The following is a 21,713-nucleotide window of genomic DNA, read 5'->3' on the forward strand; positions in this document are numbered from 1 at the left end:
TACATCCATAGTTAGACGTAAATGAGAAATTGCACTGCAATACGCTTTTGAGCGAAAACATTATGATAACGAAATCTGTTGCTGTCCCATGCCCCGTTTAGGAATATACTGTATAAGCGTAGCAAAACCTAATGTGGTATCACTCTAGTGATGATACGGGCCTTAAACGGTGTAATCTACAGACATAAGCGTCTTTGACAAAGGGTAGATTATTATAGCTCATTGGGGGCAGTGTTCTGCTGTACATCGTCATACCTACGGAAAGCCTGACTTTTATATCCTTTTCATTCCATCCTTCGTGAATTTATTCGCTTCCGAATACTGACTTCACGTTACAAAATCTGTACTACATTTCTCATCGCTTCTTGCATATTCAAACTTGCTTTGCGCTTTGTACAAATCTGGGATAGACCTTATGCAGATTATTTTTGCCGTCTATTCCTGTTAATATCTCGTTATATCTTATTGGTAATTGTATTTCTTTTGTAAATCATCGTAGTATATATGACACTGATTTCTTTTCACAGATTCTCTTTGTACACGTTTAAACACTTCAGAGTAATTTCTTCCTAACGTACATTTTTTTTAAATGTGGAATTCACTCCTAATCTGTCACTCATATTTATTATGTTATAGAACGCCTTCTTTTCCTGTCGAGTCTGCTCCACCACTCCTCCTTCCTTCTACCCTCCTTTGTGATCTTCATTAATATTCCGCTTTATCGATCACAGTTCCGAGTAAGACTCTTTACGTTCTTGCTACGTTGCTTTATATGTAATGTCAGTTTAATAATAAAGAACCTGTCCCTTTTCGTGTGATGGACTCTCAGACTCATGTTTATTTCCGACAGTGCTATCTTTACATCAATATATCAGCAGCTCAATGAAGTTTGTCTGCCTCGCTTTGTAATCTTAGGCAAGTAGATGAATTCTTTGACGCGGATTGAAAGGAAGACAGCGAACGAAGTACCCGCGTAACCGAGGAGTTCCCGTCCCACCGTGCTGCGGCGGCATTCCATTCAAATCACGTCGGCCCACAGATTTGCAGGACGTGTCCAATCGCGGAGGGCGTCGAACAAGTGAGTTACCGGAGGCCGAGCCGCCGCTCCGCGCACTTTGTCTTCCCGCAACTTGGCTGAGTTCCTGAGGAACGACGCTCTAGTCTACTGAGCCAGATTTTCAGAGATTTTTATTCTCTTGCTCTGCGCAGTTTGAGGTTTTCGACAATTTCCATCATAAGTTGCCGTAGCATTCCTTAGGTATATCATAGAATTATTTACCCGCAGTAGCATTCCTCAGGTCAGAGAATTATTTACCCACATGCTTCTGATTAAAATAGAATCTCGACACCTTCTCTATCTCACCAATACTGGTTCACTCTCTTTGAGCTATAACGTTCTTTCTGAAAAATTCTCTATTTTGGAGGTCTTACATTATTGCGATCCCCTTCATTGCAGAAAATAATTTATTCTTATTTGCTCTCGGTTTTTAGAGTAAATACGAAGAAATCTATCAAACCCCAGAAAAATAACTAATTTACAAGAAGCTCAACAGCTGTATGTTACTACATGAAAACTGCCAGTTTGGCGAAAACCAGACCATCCTTCGGTATTAATATACAATGAAAAATACGATAATTACGCACAGTTATCACAAAGCAAAAAAATCCTCATATGTCCATTAAACATTCGTCATATAGCGTACCGTTACAAAAACAAGGTGTTAATTACAGGATATGCCTCAAAACGTGATCATGTGCACCTAGATCAATGTCTTACGTTGTCATTAATACATTTTGATTCATGATTATACACCTAATTAACTCTTTTTTTCTTGCATACAGAGTACCTGAGCATGATCTGCTGTTTGACCGTAAGAGAGAGTTATAATAAAGTACGATAACACAAAGCTACTGTGCCAAACCACGATTTTTCAAAAATCGTTAAGCTGTCTATAATATAGCCTTTAAAGTATTTTCACAGCGTGCTTCGTCGCTTTTTATTTGTTAGGCGCCATTAGAGACTTTCTTTTGTAATACTTGACTGCATAGCTGTTTGACTGCTAAAGGTACAAACGAAAGGTGCGAGTATAGAACAATGAAGCAAGTAAAAAATCCTTATGAATATATGTCAGGAAACCACTGATTTCCGCAATACGCTGTATTACGACTGAGTACGTGAACATCTTATAACATAGTCCACCAGGCTCCAGACTACAGACATGCAGTCGAGGATAAACACATAACAAGTGATCCGCATGGCTAGAGTTCTTGTGAAGGCAGGCGTCAGCACGTTTCTTCTTCGATGCCCGTAAACGTTCAAAAATGCCAGGCGCTTTCCGAACGCATCGACGGCCATGCACAGTGCGTCCCTGGAGTTCATCGACGCTGTGGTAGGAGTAGAATACATCACATATATTAAATATCCGACCACGAAGAAGAGACTTAACGAGGACGAATCGAAGGGCCCGGGAGGCGATGGTATTTGCGAACCAAGACCGATACACTTGTTGCTGAAGAGTCGTGCTACGTATTATCGGACAGCAACATCAGAGTGTGCCGGTGCACAAGCATGCATGAACCACATGTGCATCCTTTCACCATAAGGAACATCATGCACCGTAGCTTCCGACATTAACAATGTTGTACCATTGGCACGACTGTACTTGTGTGTACATCGGTTATTATTTCCTTGTCCTATTGTCCAGTAATAACTCCTTTCGTTAGTGCGCGCAACAGTCAAACACCTAGTATATATTCGAGGTTTTTAAACTCTGCAATATGCAGAAAACCAAATTTAATACGGAAACACGGAAAAAGACGCCAGTAGGAGCTTCCAAACCGAGCGAGACGATACCTTGGATATACTGCACATCACGACATCTAATTAGGACTGTTTTCATATTAGTCTTTTCTTTACAGGTTACAAACCGTTTATGGCTCATGTGTTCGTTATTTTGATACCTTGTTACTTGTTCATAAAGTTTTTCTTTGCCAATTATAGTATAAGAGTGGGAGAAGTAGACTGAATGCTGTGATGTTTAGGACGTTTCTGTGGGAATGTAACAACGAGTTATTTGTAATATTTATTCCGTCATTTACTATTTTCTCACTCGGCGCCCGAACGAAGAACGAACTGCTCAAATTACAAAAGGTGTAATATAGAGACGTAGTCTTTCACCCCTACTGTTCAGTATGTACATCGAAGAAGGAATGATGAAAATAAAACAAAAGTTCAGGAGTGGGAACAAAGTTAAGGGTGAAATGTAATCAGTGGTAAGATTCGCTGATGACATTGCTATTCTCTGTGAAAGTGAGGAGTAATTGCAGGATCTGTTGAAAGGAATGAACAGTGTAATGAGCACTCGCTATGGACTGAAAGCTAAAGGAAGAAAGATGGCAGTAATGAACAGTAGAAGAAATGAGATCAGGCATAAACTTGACATATGTATTGTGGACCACGAAATAGACAAAATGAAGGAATATTGCTGCCTTGAAAGCAAAACAACGTATGATAGAGGAAGCAAGCAGGACATAAAAACCAGACTAGGATAAGCGAATACGGGACACGAGGCCAAAATAATACTAGGTTCGAGAATCGGCCTAAGTTTGAAGGCAAAATTTCTGAGAATGTGCGTTTGTACCTCGCATTGTACGTAGTGAATCATGTACTGTGAGGAAACTGGAAAAGGAGAGAATCGAAGCGTTTGAGATGTGATGTTGTAGAAGAATGTTTAAAATTATGTGTGGAGTTAAGATGAGAAATTAGGAAGGTTCTGCATAGAACTGGCGAAGACAGGAATATTTGCAAAACATTGACAGGGATGAGAGTCATGACGATAGGACATGTGTTAAGAGATCAAGGTATAATTTCTACGATGCTTGAGGGAACTGTAGAGGATAAAAATTGTGTAAGGAGAAGACCGTGATTCGAATATACACAACAAATAATTGCCCAGGATAGGAATTCGTGGCGGGTCGCTTCAGCCAGTTAGAAGACTAATGACTGACACACACACACACACACACACACACACACACACACACACACATAAAAGATTCAGTGCAAGCGGTTTCCCGTACTGTGCCCACAATATTCCATATCCGTATATCGGAACAATGTTAATTCATAATTCGCTCGAAATCCCTCGCATCGCATACATTTAATCCGAGTAAGCTAGTCGCTTTGTCTCAGCTACAGGCTTTTAGTGTGACCCCGTATTTGTTTTAGTTGTGCCCCCATGGCGCCTGGCACCAACGCGATGATTGCGAAATATGGCGGAAACTTGTCACCCACTTGCGCCATTAATGTTGCAAGATGAATCGGAAGAGCACCTTCGTCCCGGGAGTTAAGAGACGTTGCTGAGCGCCGACAGAGCGAGGCGGCGGCGGCAGGAATCATCAATTACCCACGCGGCGACACGGCCCGCGCGTTTCGCTCCCGCGTCTGTTACGACCGCTCTCGCGCCGGGCGCCTCCGGCCCGCTAATAAATTATTCCGCATACTGCGATCTGCTCGCTGCATGTTGGTGACACCTCTGTGGCCCTGACAGGCGTCCTCGCTACGGCTGCAACTTTTCTGCGGTCGGGTCGAGGCACCCAGAAGTTCGGCTGCACTATTCTATTATACATACACTTTCTGTGGAATGTCCACAACGGCTACAAGGTGCGCCTAAAAAATTGGATGAATCGTTTCGCGGACCCAACAATACAGATTTTTTTTTTTGGAATGTCCATCCCTTTGACTGGAGGTAAGAAAATGAAACGCCAACAGTCACGCTTATGATCTTATGTATTGCGTAGCTACCAGTTTCGGCGCTTTAATGTGCCATCTTCAGGCCTTAGTTCATGCTGAATGGGTTATCGCGATCCATATATACGATGCATCAGTGCCCTACACAAATGTTTTACGCATACTATCTGTAACTGTGATGTTGGAGAGGCTACATCACAGATAGTATGCGTAAACCAGTTATGTTGCCCTCTGATGCATCGTATATACGGATCGCGATAACTCCTTCAGCATCAACTAAGGCCTGAAGATGGCGTATTGAAGCACCGAAACTTGCAGCTACTCAATAAATAAGATCATAAGGGAAGCTGTAGGCGCTTCATTTTTTTACAAACAATACGGAAGATACGGCGCATCGTGGACGGTACCTCGTGCGTCTGCTAGGTATTCCCTTTCCTGTCCCACTCGTTAAAGGAGCCAAGCAACTCTTTGTATCAGGGTCGGCCACGTGTGGACGATGTGCTCTACACGTGCAGTCCGAGGCTCGATCTGTGCCAGCACGTCTCGGCTTTGCTCAGTCTTTCGTACACAGTGGCATTTCCTCTAGAAGCGGGATGCAAGTCTGTTTCTGCCGATATTTGGTGCTGCGTTTTGCGGTAGGCTATTTATTTTAGGTGAAAAAAGGTGGAAGATTAGGGTTTAACGTTCTGTCCAGAACGAGGTCAGAGGGGCTCGTTTTGGGTAAACACATCACCGTTGCCCCTTTCAGGCGAGCCACACAATATCTGCCTTAAACAACTGACGGAAACCTGAATCGCCCGGCAAGAAATCAGTCTCCAATTCTCATGCGTGTCCTTAAGTCTTAACCATAAGTGACGACACCAGTCTCACAGCGCTGCGTAGCCACTACGTCGTGGGCACCATGCCACGGTTCGCGCGGCTCACCCTGTAGGAGGTTCGAGTCCTCCCTCAGGCATGTGTGTGTCTGTTGCCCTTGGCTTAAATTAGTTTGACTAAGTAGTGTGTAAGCCTAGCGACCGATGACCTCAGCAGTTTGGTCCCATGGGAACTTACCACAACTTTCTAACACTCTCACTGAAATGATCTCTGTACCACAGTTTAGATACGTCGTACTAATACGCGATTTTTCCCGTTGAAATTAGTTAGAGTGTTTGGACAAAAATATGGAAGTACTGCGAGAAATGCATGATTTAGTATAAATAAAGCTGCTAGTCAACTCTGAAGATTACAATGTTTTATCTGACCTCGAACGGCATCTCAACAATGTCCTCAAAACGTCGCCAGTGCCAGTCTTGATCAGAAAAGTGTTCTATGTAGTTGTGAGTGCGTTATGTCAGAGCTCAGTGCATTAGAACGTGCCGATGTGGTAGGTACGTCGATAAACAGAGCAGTCAAACTGCTTGTTATTTCACGGCTCCGTATCGAAGATTTACACACATAGAGGGAGAGCGGAAAACCTTCATCCGCTAAGTCACAACACGGACGAAATTGTGTGTCGAGTGATCGTGACAGGCGGTCGTTGAAGATTGTTACGAAAAATAAGAGGATGACAGCTGAAAAATCACTGCAAAACTGAATGTCACACTCTCGAACCCTGCCGGCACCAAAACAACACGGAGGGAGCACCATTAAGCATGAAATTGCAAGGCGAGGTAGAGTTCCAAATCAACTGATTAGTGATGCAAATGCCCTTGACAGGGGAACGTGGTGCCTAAGCCATAAAACCTGGACTATGAAGCAAGGGAAGGAAGTAATTTTGTCGGATGAGTCTTGTTTCACACTGTTTCCAACTTCTGGTCATCGCACGGTACAATATTTGATACCTAATGGACATGCTATGTTGCAATATGACATTGCGCGGTGACTACGCTTAAAAATGCAGTGAATTATAAAAACTGGCTGCAGATACTTATTGACTTGCCTTCGTACATAGGACTGGGACCTCAACAGCTACACAAATAACCAATTTACAAAAACAGCTAGAGCAATACACACAAAAAATACATTGGACACCCTACAATAAACATAGAAGAATATTGTAAAATACTCCACCACTTCCAGAAGTCTCATAAAATGGAGCTAATGAAGGAGCTAGAAATTTTTGTACACCACAAAAAAAAACAAGGAGAAAGATTGTTAATGACATATTGGGTTGTGAATCGGTTAATTTCTCCAAATTTTTCTGCTGTGTATTACACCTATAGCAAATCCATAAATATGTCCATTCCTTCACATATTCAACTCAGTATTTGAAACGAAAATGGTATAAATAGAATATAAAGTATAATCGATAATTTAAGTAGTTGTGTTATGATAGAAGTTATAAGCGACAACTTCGTGTAATAATGCAATCCTCAGAAACTGGAACAGCTCTGACAGTATCCGAACACTTAAAGAAGACGTACTGTCGTGATATCTTCATACCTTATGCTGATTTCATATAAACAATCAGTGTGAGTGACCTTTCGTGTTTATGTGGTTTTCTGTACGATGAAAGAAACACGCTTCCTGCAAGCAGATGGACAAAAAAATACTATTCTCTTACTTTAGTAGATAAAAAATAGGAGATTTTTATTTCTCGAGTGCAAACATCACCAATGTTTTGAATTTAAATATTTGCACTTGATAATGAAAACAATTTTCTAGACGTGTTGTGCTGTTCCTAAGAAATCGTAACTGATGCAGCGTTTTATTATTTAAACCATCAAGTTTTCAAACCAACTTTTGGTTCGATGATAGCATTGCCTGTTCTGGGTTACGGAAAAATCTTCCGCCAATCTGTTCATTATTGTTAACTGTCAGTAAAATGCAAACGTTATTTAACACTGGCCCTCAGCATTAACTGTGGAATTCATTGAAACCATTTAATTGAAAGCAGTAAGTGATCAGTGAACGTCTGAATGCTATTAGGTAGCAATATTAAAAGTTCTGTTCCTTTCGTAGCGATACGGAATTGAAATTCCCAGTTGTACTGCACATGTGCATACCAAAACACTTTACACAACTCAGTGAAGTTACGCAACGAAGAAATTTCCTGAAGCGCAATCACATACATATATTTTCACAAAAAAATTCTTGTATACACCGTACATTTTGTATAAAAATGCCCGGCACACGGCTTTTAAACCAAGCGCTCATACCGGACAACCCTCAGTGTAGTTCTGATGATGGGCTCATACAGCGGAGTAGACTAATAAAAACCGCAGAGGCCCCGGCGTCAACGTCACAGGTAACAATTAAGTGCCCGCCGTAAGTAATGAGGCAAATAATAGCAACAAATGAGAGTGCGTGCCGTCGCCACGTAAAACCCTTTACCACGCATTATGTTACGCGCCCCGGTTTATTAACAAATTAAATTAAAATTAACTCATTAACTTCCGTGGTAAAATTAAAATTGCTAATAGCCTCCATTAATTTCTCGTGAACCGAGGAAATTTAGCTCACATAATATCGTCCCAAAAATTAAAATTCCGTTCGCCACATAACCTGTGAGCGGGGCCCGGCTTTTCCACGGTAAAATAACTCCCACTGATTCCTGCGCGCAGAGGGAGCAAAACACGTGGCGGCTTGCTTCTGGTCTTCGTAAATCTTCTTTACGGGTGACTGTCGTGAACGGAAGTTACCTGAAATTTCTTGTCACAGAAAAATTGAGCAAAGACTTAAAGGCATTACAGATTTATTAATATCGCCAATGTAATGCGCTCGTATTTACAAACATTTTTGCCGCCTACAGTTAATGAAAATTATTGTATGAACTAGCATGAGATAATGCTGTTGTACATTACGTTGTCGTAGTCTAAAAACGGCCTCTAAAGCAGATGTTGAGAATTACACTAATCTGCTTGAGCACTCTTATTAATCTACATCTACATCTACGTGATTACTCTACTGTTCACAGTAAAGTGCCTCGCAGGGGGTTCAATGAACCACCTTCAAGCTGTCTACCGTTCCACTCTCGAAGGGCGCGCGAGAAAAACTAGCACTTGAATTTTTTTTGTATGAGCCATGATTTCTCGTGTTTTATCGTGATGACCACTTCACCCTAAGTAGATGGGTGTCAACAGAATGTTTTCGCAGTCGGAGGAGAAAACTGGTGATTGAAATTTCATGAGAAGATCCCGTCGCAACGGAAAACGCTTTTTCTTGAATGATTGCCTCTCCACATATCATGTCTGTGGCACTATTTCCCATATTTCGCGATATTACAAAACGAGCTGCCCTTCTTTGAACTTTTTCGATGTCACCCGTCAGTCCCACTTGATGCGAATCCCACACCGCACAGAAATACTCCAGAATATGGCGAACAATCGTGGTGTAAGCAGTCTCTTTAGTAGACACCTTCTAAGTGTTCTGCCAATGAATCGCAGTCTTTGGTTAGCCCTACCCACAAGATTATCTATGTGAACGTTCCAATTTAGGGTATTTGTAATTGTAATCCCTAAGTATTTAGTTGAATTTACAGCCTTAAGATTTGTGTGACTTATCGCGTAATCGAAATTTAGCGGGTTTCTTTTAGAACTCATGCGAATAACTTCACACTTTTCTTTATTCAGGGTCACATTTCGCACCATAAAGATGTATTATATAAATCATTTTGCACTTTGTTTCAGTCATCTGATGACTTTGCAAAACCGCAAATGACAGCATCATCTGCAAACACATCCCATGAGTGTAATTTTGTCGGAAAAAGGTAATAAGACTCACTGACAGTGAGATGGAATTGGGTGACCTAAATCGAGACCTTGATTCGTCAAAGGAGATGGCAGAACTTCTAGAGTCAAGATGACAGCAATGGAATATATTTAACGTGATGCCAAGGTATTACGGTACAGATGTCGGGACAAGTTCAAATGGCTCTGAGCTCTATTGGACTTAACGTCCGAGGTCATCAGTCCCCTAGAACTTAGAACTACTTAAACCTAACTAACAAAATGGTCAAATGTGTGTGAAATGTTATGGGACTTCACTGCTAAGGTCATCAGTCCCTAAGCTTACACACTACTTAACCTAAATTATCCTAAGGACAACCACACACGCCCATGCCCGAGGGAGGACTCGAACCTCCGCCGGGACCAGCCGCAAAGTCTATGACTGCAGCGCCCTAGACCGCTCGGGTAATCCCGCGCGGCAAACCTAACTAACCTAAGGACATCACACTCATCCATGCCAGAGGAAGGATTCGAACCTGCGACAGTAGCGGTCGCGCGGTTCCAGACTGAAGCGCCTAGAACTGCAAGGAAGTCAAAAGATACGGCCGTTTGTCACAAATATTGATACTGTCAAACACAATCGTGAAAACCGATATAGTACTTGCCGTTGACCTAGCCATGGTATTTCACAAGAAGCAAAGTTTCACAGAACAGGCAAAAGGAAAAATCCGGACGTTATTAATCTGTAATTATATCAAATTAAAAAAAATACTTTTTTGTCATTTGTCAACTGACTGTCTACCTGTCTTTTTGTCAAGACCTCTTTTCCTCAGAAATGGGAAGACGTATATCTAGCTTGTATCGATATCGATAACGGGAAAAATTGTCGAGATTCTCGATTCCTGGGATGGATGAACTATCCGTATACATAATTAAGGTAGTACGAATCCCTCGTTGCGCGAGTCCTACTCACTCATATCTTGATTTATACCAAACCAAAATTTGGCGCGTAAACCGAACCGCATTGAAATTATTATTTTCTTTATGCAGTAGAGCCCATCACTGGACACACACAACCCACTGATATTGAAATGTATGAAGACAGTAACTGTTCTCGAACGAACAGAATACTGTTGATGACCGTGCAGCTTTTCCCTGGAATAAATTATGACTAACTGAAAACCTCAGCTGCCAACGGGTGTTGTTGACATACCTCGATGTGGACAGCTGAAAATGTGTGCCCCTACCGGGACTCGAACCCGGGGTCTCCTGCTTATAAGGCAGACGCTCTATCCATCTGAGCCACCGAGGACACAGATAAACAACGCGACTGCAGGGACTTATCCCTTCCACGCTTCCCGTGAGACTCACATTCCCAACTGTCCACAATTCTACATATATAATGTACTTTATAGACATTTGCCCATCCACTCCTTACTCGCGAACGTTTTGGCGATTCCCATAAGAGTTTGGGCAACCTGTGCGCATTCGCACAGACGAAGGTCAATGGCTGGGTAGCCTTTAGCTATATATATGAAGACAGTAACTGTTCTCGAACGAACAGAAAAAGCTACACGGTTATCAACAGTATTCTGTTCGTTCGAGAACAGTTACTGTCTTCATATATATAGTTAAAGGCTACCCAGCCATTGACCATCGTCTGTGCGAATGCGCACAGGTTGCCAAAACTCTTACGGGAATCGCCAAAGCGTGCGCGAATAATGAGTGGATTTGCAAATGACTATAAGGTACATTATATATGTAGAATTGTGGACAGTTGGGAATGTGAGTCTCACGGGAAGCGTGAAAAAGGATGAGTCCCTGCAGTCGCGCTATTCATCTGTGTCCTCGGTGGCTCAGATGGATAGAGCGTCTGCCATGTAAGTAGGAAATCCCGGGTTCGAGTCCCGGTAGGGGCACACATTTTCAGCTGTCCACATCGAGGTATGTCAACAACACCTGTCGGCAGCTGAGGTTTTCAGTTAGTCATCAGGTATTGAAATGGTTGAACAGTACAAATATTCAGGCGAAAAAGACTACGTCGTATTGTAAAATATCGGAAGTAGTTGTATCGCAGGTAGAACGATGTGGTCATACACATCGAGAGGCCGGCGTAGGAGTGATATTTAGATGGTGTTCTCGTCGCCACGCTCCATTACGTGTGAGCAGACAGTGGCTGTGTGTGCGCTGACGCGGCCGGCAGCGCTGTTCGAGATGCGGCCGCAGATAGCGGCGAGCGTATGGCGGATGCTTTGCGGGCACCGCGCCGGTCAGCCAGCTACCAGCTCTGTCCGGGCCGGCTGGCTTCTGCGCGGGACCCACATGTAAATACGCGGTGCAGCGTCACGGCCGCACTGTCCGTGGCTGTTGCTGCTGCTGCTAAATATTTATGAACGCGTCATCTGGCGCCGTGTCGCGGAATTACAGCGACCACTTGCGGCCAGCCCAACAGCCCGCGGCGCTGGGAATGCGAGGCGGCACACACACACACACACACACACACACACACACACACACACACACACACACACGGCGGCTTGTTCCGCGCCTCCTCTGAGAGCTCCGGCTGCTAGCGCAAATACTCGACGGTACACAAGTGGAGAGGAACGACACAGAAGAAGGCTGGAGTTCAGCGGCCCGTTGATGTTTAGCCCAGCTATGACAGATCACGAGCTCGACTTGGAGAAGTTAGAAAAAACCATTAAAATAAACGGTCAAATTTTCTGTCAAATGATTTGTCTAAAAGTAAAAAATAGAATAGATCAGAGAAACGTTTGCTGCGCGAAATCAATTACAGCAGCATGATCTGGTGGAAGAGACCAAACTGCGAGGTCATCAGTCTCATCGGATTAGGGAATGAAGCCGGCCGTGCCCTTTCAAAGGAACCATCCTGCCAATTGCTTGAAGCGATATAGGGAACTCACGGAACACATAAATCAGGATGGCCGAACGCGGTACTGAACCGACGTCCTCCCGAATGCGAGTCCAGTGTGCTAATAACTGAGCCACCTCGCTCGGTAGAGATCACTGAGTGAAACTCCACCAGACAAATATAATCTAGTAGTCTGCAAAATTCCAGTTAAACGCTAAACATTCGATTCTAAACCGAAACCTCATCTTGGTTCATATGGCTCTGAGTACTATGGGATTCAACTACTGAATTTAAAAGAAAAAAAAACATTAAAATAAACGGTCGAATTTTCTGTCAAATGATTTGTCTAAAAATAAAAAATAGAATACATCAGAGAAACGTTTGCTGCTCGAAATCATGTACAGCAGCATGATCTGCTGGAAGAGACCAAACTGCGAGGTCATCAGTCTCATCGGATTAGGGAATGAAGCCGGCCGTGCCCTTTCAAAGGAACCATCCTGCCAATTGCTTGAAGCGATATAGGGAACTCAAGGAAAACCTAAATCAGGATGGCCGGACGCGGTACTGAACCGACGTCCTCCCGAATGCGAGTCCAGTGTGCTAATAACTGAGCCACCTCGCTCGGTAGAGATCACTGAGTGAAACTCCACCAGACAAATATAATCTAGTATTCTGCAAAATTCCAGTTAAACGCTAAACATTCGATTCTAAATCGAAACCTCATCTTGGTTCATATGGCTCTGAGTACTATGGGATTCAACTACTGAATTTAAAAGAAAAAAAAAAAACATTAATATAAACGGTCGAATTTTCTGTCAAATGATTTGTCTAAAAGTAAAAAAATAGAATAGATCAGAGAAACGTTTGATGCTTGAAAATCATTTACAGCAGCAGAGAAGCCTATAGGTTGGTTGTTTGATCTGGTGGAAGAGACCAAACGGCGAGGTCATCAGTCTCATCGGATTAGGGAATGAAGCCGGCCGTCCCCTTTCAAAGGAACCATCCTGCCAATTGCTTGAAGCGGTATAGGGAACTCACGGAAAACGTAATCAGGATGGGCGGACGCGGTACTGAACCGACGTCCTCCCGAATGCGAGTCCAGTGTGTGCTACACACTGCGCCACCTCGCGAGGTAGAGATCACGGAGTGAAATTCCACCAGACAAATATCATCTAGTATTCTGCAAAATTCCAGTTAAACACTAAATATCAAATTCTAAATCGAAAGCTCATCTTGGTTCGTATGGCTCTGAGCACTATGGGATTCAACTGCTGAATTTAAAAGAAAAAAAAAACATTAAAATAAACGGTCGAATTTTCTGTCAAATGATTTGTCCAAAAGTAAAAAAAATAGAATAGATCAGAGAAACGTTTGATGCTTGAAAATCATTTACAGCAGCAGAGAAGCCTATAGGTTGGTTGTCTGATCTGGTGGAAGAGACCAAACGGCGAGGTCACCGGTCTCATCGGATTAGGGAATGAACCCGTCCGTCCCCTTTCAAAGGAACCATCCTGCCAATTGCTTGAAGCGGTATAGGGAACTCACGGAAAACGTAATCAGGATGGGCGGACGCGGTACTGAACCGACGTCCTCCCGAATGCGAGTCCAGTGTGTGCTACACACTGCGCCACCTCGCGAGGTAGAGATCACGGAGTGAAATTCCACCAGACAAATATCATCTAGTATTCTGCAAAATTCCAGTTAAACACTAAATATCAAATTCTAAATCGAAAGCTCATCTTGGTTCGTATGGCTCTGAGCACTATGGGATTCAACTGCTGAATTTAAAAGAAAAAAAAAACATTAAAATAAACGGTCGAATTTTCTGTCAAATGATTTGTCCAAAAGTAAAAAAAATAGAATAGATCAGAGAAACGTTTGATGCTTGAAAATCATTTACAGCAGCAGAGAAGCCTATAGGTTGGTTGTCTGATCTGGTGGAAGAGACCAAACGGCGAGGTCACCGGTCTCATCGGATTAGGGAATGAACCCGTCCGTCCCCTTTCAAAGGAACCATCCTGCCAATTGCTTGAAGTGGTATAGGGAACTCACGGAAAACCTAATCAGGATGGGCGGACGCGGTACTGAACCGACGTCCTCCCGCATGCGAGTCCAGTGTGTGCTACACACTGCGCCACCTCGCGAGGTAGAGATCACTGAGTGAAATTCCACCAGACAAATATCATCTAGTACTCTGCAAAATTCCAATTAAACACTAAAAAAGTGGTTCAAATGGCTCTGAGCGCTATGGGACTTAATTTCTAAGGTCATCAGTCCCCTAGAACTTAGGACTACTTAAACCTAACTAAGGACATCACACACATCAATGCCCGAGGCAGGATCCGGACGTGCGACCGCAGCGGTCGCGCGGTTACAGACTGGAGCGCCTAGAACTGCTCGGCCACCCCGGCTGGCTAAACACTAAACATTAGATTCTAAATCGCAACCTAATTTTCCTTAAATGATTTCGAACATAGTTCAGAGGCGCTTCAAACGTTTCTGTAACTTATTTTCTTACTTTTAGAGATGTCACGAAACGCTTGACCTTTTCTTTTTCAATTCTTTGCTTTCAACTTTTGTCTAGAAAGCATCAATTACAGTATATTTTAATATAAATCAGTAATCTATTATTATCAAGAGAAAGCAGAGAAATTTCAATATATGCCGTGATTTCATATTTTTCACCCTTCATTTACATAGCTGGCAGTAGACGATCGTAAAATATTTCAGTTTTCCCAAAAGTCACTAATCAGAATTTTCCTATCTGTTAGCCAACTAAATAATTAACGTTAATTATCTGAGCTATGCTATCTATTTGTCATGAACCCGCCAGGGTAGCCAGGTGTAGGCACGCCGGCCCCGGTTCCAACCCTCCCGGCGGATGTGGTTTTTAGGCGGTTTTCCACATCCTACTAGGTCCACCTCCGTTCCACGACTCACAGACATTTGAAACACATTCACACTATTTCACGATTTACACTAGCCGCAGACAGCTAGAGTACAGTAATTCCGTGCCGGGGGGGTATGGATGGGGTGGCGGCAGGAAGGGCATCCGGCCACCTCTTACAATTAACCATGTCAAATCCGTCCTTAAGCCTAACGACCATGCGCACAATGCGGGATTAAGGCGGTAGCAAAAGAAAGAAAGAAATTATATGTGTCATGAATCATTTCTTTCACTTTTGACAACGCTTTATTAATGTGGAAAATGTCGGATTGCATCTTGGTTCGGAGCCACATTGAACTGTTCATCTCTGTAGGAATAGCTGGGCAAAGTCAGCTCACAGGTTTGAGCAAGGAAACGACGTACCACTTCCAGGAGGATCAAACCTTAAAAACACGATGGCATTCAAACCAACTATCGGTTTGAGCCCAGAACTCTGAGGTTACGGGATTCATAGGGGTAAATTATACGATGTCGATTTAGTTTGGGAACTATATCAGTATATTACAGTGAAGTGCGATATATTGCAGCAGCTACTTTCTATATTTTTTATTTCATGACCTTCCTTTATTTTTTTTTTATAGATGTGGTGCCCCTCTACGCCTGTGCTTTCATGGTGACCGTCACCCGCCCCCCTCCCCCAAAGTTGTATTGCTACCTCTGCGGAAGGATTAGCATTTCTATCAGGAAATCACAGGATGCGGGTGTACTATGTTTTCTATAAATATAAATGCGCTCACCCATTAATGTAGACCATCTGGGATACAGTAGGCAAAACTCTTTGAATGTTAACGGTGTAGGGCAGAGAGAAATGAACGCCACGGCAAGCTCTTGGGGAAAAAGCTCTACGAACGTCTGGATGGGAGACAGGACTGCAGGCGGTACTAACATGCTGGCAGCGGCAGTTCATGCCAGGGTGTAGGGACGTGTTAGAGATAGGGAAGATAGTGTTGTTGCTGCCCACCAACGATCTCTCATGAGCCAACCGCAACGGTCTCAATCCTGTAACATGCCAAGGCCGTCATCAGAGAGGTCAGTTTGATTATAAAATCAGGTGTTCATTGTAGGTTTTTTTTGGGGGGGGGGGGGGGGGGGGGGTTACGCTCCATCACCACAAAAATCACTTTCAGGAAACAAGAACAGATACAACGAGGGCAAAAAAAAAAAACAGTGGCAAAGCGAGTGCACTCTGTTCATGACACCTAACCCAGCGCCGTCGTTTTATTGGTTCTCCCAACAATCAGCGTATCACAAGCGAGCACCTGCGAGTGTATTGTGCTCAAGACAACCCCGTGCACCTAGCGTTCAGTGTTCAGTGTTCGCTCAGTGTTGGGCGTTTGCTTGTGTTCGTTTCGATGGAAAAGGGGCTGTAGAGACCCGTGGCGGACACTTCGAACACCTTGTCTAATGGTGATTTCATCGCAGCATGTCGTGCGCCGGATTGTACTGAACAACTTTGATAAATTAATAAATACGCTGTAGCATAGATACTATGCATTTGCGACCATAGGTTCGCACACCGCTTCTACATCTACATCTACATCCATACTCCTCAAGGAACCTGACGTTGTGTGGCGGAGGGTACTTTGCGTACCTCTATCGGTTCTCCCTTCTATCCCAGTCTCGTATTGTTCGTGGAAAGAATGGTTTTCGGTATGCCTCGGGGGGGGGGGCTCTAATCTCTCTGATTTTATCCTCATGGTCTCTTGGCGAGATATACGTAGGAGGGAGCAACATACTGTTTGACTCTTAGCAGAAGGTATGTTCTCGACACTTCAACAAAAGCCCGTACCGAGCTATTGAGCGTCTCCCCTGCAGAGTCTTCCACTGGAGTTTATCTATAATCTTCGTAACGCTTTCGCGATTACTAAATGATCCTGTAACGAAGCGCGCTGCTCTCCGTTGGATCTTCTCTATCTCTTCTATCAACCCTATCTGGTGCGGATCCCACACTGCTGAGCAGTATTCAAGCAGTGGGCGATCAAGCGTACTGTAACCTACTTCCTTTGTTTTCGGATTTCATTTCCTTAGGATTCTTCCAATGAGTCTCAGCCTGGCTTCTGCTTCACCGACGATTAATTTGATATGGTCATTCCGTTTTAAATCACTCCTAATGCGTACTCCCAGACAATTTATGGAATTAACTGCTTCCAGTTGCTGACCTGCTATATTTTAGCTAAATGATAAAGGATCCTTCTTTCTACATATTCGCAGCACGTTACACTTGTCTACATTGAGATTCAGTTCCCATTCCCTGCATCATGCGTCAATTCGTTGCAGATCCTCCTGCATTTCAGTAAAATTTTCCATTGTTACAACCTCTCGATATACTACAGCATCATCCGCAAAAAGCCTCAGTGAACTTCCGATATTATCCACAAGGTCATTTATGTATATTGTGAATAGCAACGGTCCTACGACACTCCCCTACGGCACACCTGAAATCACTCTTACTTCAGAAGACTTCTCTCCATTGACAATGACATGCTGCGTTCTGTTATCTAGGAACTCTTCAATCCAATCACACAATTGGTCTGATAGTCCATATGCTCTTACTTTGTTCATTAAACGACTGTGGGGAACTGTATCGAACGCCTTGCGGAAGTCAAGAAACACGGCACCGTGTCTATGGCCCTCTGAGTCTCGTGAACGAGTAGCGCGAGCTGGGTTTCACACGATCGTCGTTTTCGAAACCCATTCTGATTCCTACATAGTAGGTTTCTAGTCTCCAGAAAAGTCATTATACTCGAACATAATACGTGTTCCAAAATTGTACAACTGATCGACGTTAGAGATATAGGTGTGTAGTTCTGCACATCTGTTCGGCGTCCCTTCTTGAAAACGGGGATGACTTGTGCCCTTTTCCAATCCTTTCCAACGCTACGCTCTTCTAGAGACCTACGGTACACCGCTGTAAAAAGGGGCAAGTTCCTTCGCGTACTCTGTGTAAAATCGAACTGGTATCCCACCGAGTCCAGCGGCCTTTCCTCTTTTGAGCGATTTTAATTGTTTTTCTATCCCTCTGTCGTATATTTCGATATCTACCATTTTGTCATCTGTGCGACAATCTAGAGAAGGAACTACAGTGCAGGCTTCATCTGTGAAACAGCTTTGGAAAAAGACATTTAGTATTTCGGCCTTTAGTCTGTCATCCTCTGTTTCAGTACCATTTTGGTCACAGAGTGTCTGGGCATTTTGTTATGATCCACCTATCGCGTTGAGATAAGACCAAAATTTCTAAGGATTTTCTGCCAAGTCAGTACATAGAACTTTACTTTCGAATTCATTCGCGTCTTCCTCTCCTTATCCTATCTAAGAGCCGCTTCCTTGCAGTTTGTCCCCCATTAGCACCCCGCAGAATGTGAACGGTAGGGTCGGAGGGCTACATTCTTGACTTACAAATTTTCTGATCCTAGCGCTTCGAAGGAACCTTACGGGGCCGTGTTACTTGTGTCCGCAGAACCGGAGGGCGCGGCAGCTGCGGCGGCGGCGGTGGGCGGTGCCGTAGCGGCGAGTCCCCCAGCCGTGGAGGCGGCGGCCACGGCCGGGGTGCTGGCGGCAGCGGCGGCGGCCGGCGCGGCGGGGGCCTCCTCCGCCTCCGGACCCGACGAGCACCACATCGACGACGACGACGACGATGACGACGACGACCTGGACGACGGCCTGGAAGACGACGAGCGCGACGGCGGCGGGCTGCTGCTGCTGCCGGCGCCGGGTGTCGGGCTGGCGGGCGGCGGCTCCGCCCCCGGGGGCGGCGGTGACGGCGCCGACGCAGGCACTCCCTACTTCCTGTCCGAGCCCGCCCCCGCCTTCGTCGTCAAGCAGCGCGCCGCCACACTCAGCTGCAAGGCTGCCAACGCGCTCACCCTGCATTTCCGCTGCACCGACGGCGCACGGAGGTAGGCCCACGTCCTTACAAGCCTCCTACATCTACATACATACTCCGCAATCCACCATACGGTGCGTGGCGGAGGGTACCTCGTACTACAACTAGCATCTTCTCTCCCTGTTCCACTCCCAAACAGAACGAGGGAAAAATGCCTATATGCCTCTGTACGATCCCTAATCTCTCTTATCTAATCTTTGTGGTCTTTCCGCGAAATATAAGTTGGCGGCAGTAAAATTGTACTGCAGTCAGCCTCAAATGCTGTTTCTCTAAATTTCCTCAGTAGCGATTCAGGAAAAGAACGCCTCCTTTCCTCCAGAGACTCCACCCGAGTTCCTGAAGCATTTCCGTAACACTCGCGTGATGATTAAACCTACCAGTAACAAATCTAGCAGCCCGCCTCTGAAATGCTTCTATGTCCTCCCTCAATCCGACCTGATAGGGATCCCAAACGCTCGAGTAGTACTCAAGAATATGTCGTATTAGTGTTTTATAAGCGGTCTCCTTTACAGATGATCCACATCTTCCCAAAATTCTACCAACGAACCGAAGACGACTATCCGCCTTCCCCACAACTGCCACTTGTCGCACTTCATATAGCTCTGCATTGTTACGCCCAGATATTTAATCAACGTGACTGTGTCACGCTCTACACTACTAATGGAGTATTCAAACATTACGAGATTCTTTTTCCTATTCATCTGCATTAATTTACATTTGTCTATATTTAGAGTTAGCTGCCATTCTGTACACCAATCACTAATCCTGTCCAAGTCATCTTGTATCCTCGTACAGTCAGTCAACGACGTCACCTTCCCGTACACCACAGCATCACAGCAAACAGTTGCATATTGCTATCCACCCTATCCAAAAGATCATATATATATATAGATAGAAAACAACAGCGGACCTACCACACTTCCCTGGAGCACTCCAGATGATACCCCTCACCTCCGATAAACACTCACCATTGAGGACAACGTACTGGGTTCTATTACTTAAGAAGTCTTCGAGCCACTCACATATTTGGGAACCAATCCCATGTGCTCGTACCTTAGTTAGGAGTCTGCAGTGGGGCACCGAGTCAAACGCTTTCTGGAAGTGAAGGAATATGGCATCCGTCTGATACCCTTCATCCATGGTTCGCAAGATATCATGTGAAAAAAGGCCCGACCTTGGATCGATTTCAACCAAATTTGGTGCAGAAACATCAGGCCCAACGAGGCTAGCTGCAACAGGAACAGACACACGGACAAAAACATGTTTTTCACCAATTGTTGCGTATAGGCTGCCCTGCACGACAGGCATGTTCTGCGGGAACTGTGTTGGCCTGCCTGTTTTGCAGGGCCTCGAAATGTAGGCTGTCGTGGATGATAGGTGTGCTGTGTTGGAGTACTATTGCTTTGCTTGATCGACCTACTTTGCATGGCACCATGTGTGTCACGGGCAAATAAATGATATTCAAGCCCCTTATGTGGTGTCTGCCCTGCATGACAGGAGTGTTGTGGAAGTTTATTGAACTGTATTACACGTGCCAATGAGTATGGTTGGTGAGAGGTTGAGATGGACAGAGGAGGGGATGGAAAGAGGAAGGGGAGGAGGAAATGGACAGAGAGAGGTGTGAGGTAGGTGGAAGGTGGAGTGGAAAGAGGGATAGGCGGGAATGGGTGAGGTGGAGATAGAAAGAGAGAGGTGGAGGAGGGTATGGTCACAGGAAAGAGGAAGGAATATATATGGTCAGAGGTGGAAGAAACTGATAAATATGTGTGGGTGAAGGAGGTGTGTTCATTGCATGTGTTGACACATACACAAACCAAATTAAGACGAGACAGACAGTAACTGTTAACATATTTATCCTGATGCAAGACAAGACAGTCAGTGCCCTCACGAATAAATGTTTGCGACTGCTTATGGAGCTATGATTATATCCAGGCTGGGTTTAAACCCAGGGCGTTTGGTGCTCAGAGGAGTATGGTAAAATTATCCTAGTGCCCTTCGAACCACTCAGATACAGTGCAAGCTGTGTGACATCTTGCATTGCCCTGCTGGTAGAGCATCCCCTGGGTGATAGCGCCATTCTGGAATGGATCAAGAAAAGCATGTATCCATCCTTGGGGACCAAGTCCGCCCCTAAATATTGAGGACTTGTTCCCCAAGGAGGGATACATGCTTTTCTTGATCCATTGCACCTTCCAGAATGGCACGATCACCCAGGGGATGCCACGAAAGCGCACTGCAGACCTTAACACTCCGGACCTAGATCCATCCGATCATTGCTGCAAGGCCATATGCGCCATGACCATGTCCGATGGTGCATAAAGTGTGACGCATGTGACTGACCACCTGTCTCCACTCAGTGGACGTCCAGTTGCGGTACTGCCTTGCAAATGCCAGCCTTCGTCGCTGACGAGCAGTAATCAGAATGGTTTCATGGCCCAGGCGATTGCTGTGGAGGCTGAAACGCAGTCACGTTCGCTGAATGTTCGTTGAGGAGACACTGTTGGTAACCTCTTGCTTCATCGGGCAATTAGTTGGTCAACAGTTACACCTATATATGGCTGTACACAATTCCGGTGCCGTAGTACACCGCTGTCAAATATGGCCCGTGATGC

The 21,713-nt window shown here is 44.6% G+C and overlaps 1 protein-coding gene and 1 non-coding gene across 3 annotated transcripts in view; one reads left to right on the forward strand and one right to left on the reverse strand.

The window, feature by feature from the left end:
• The window catches only part of LOC126284394 (netrin receptor UNC5C), a 1,047,805-nt gene that overhangs the window by 842,277 nt on the left and 183,815 nt on the right, over positions 1-21,713 (forward strand). For both annotated transcript variants that reach the window (XM_049983291.1, XM_049983290.1), the window contains one exon: positions 18,676-19,114. In XM_049983291.1, the coding sequence (XP_049839248.1) occupies positions 18,676-19,114 (439 nt within the window). The remainder of the gene's footprint in view (positions 1-18,675; positions 19,115-21,713) is intronic.
• On the reverse strand, positions 10,638-10,711 carry Trnai-uau (transfer RNA isoleucine (anticodon UAU)). The gene has a single exon. It is a non-coding gene; the product is annotated as a tRNA-Ile (tRNA).

The sequence above is a fragment of the Schistocerca gregaria genome, chromosome 8 (genome assembly GCF_023897955.1).
Source record: "Schistocerca gregaria isolate iqSchGreg1 chromosome 8, iqSchGreg1.2, whole genome shotgun sequence".
NCBI lineage: Eukaryota > Metazoa > Arthropoda > Insecta > Orthoptera > Acrididae > Schistocerca > Schistocerca gregaria.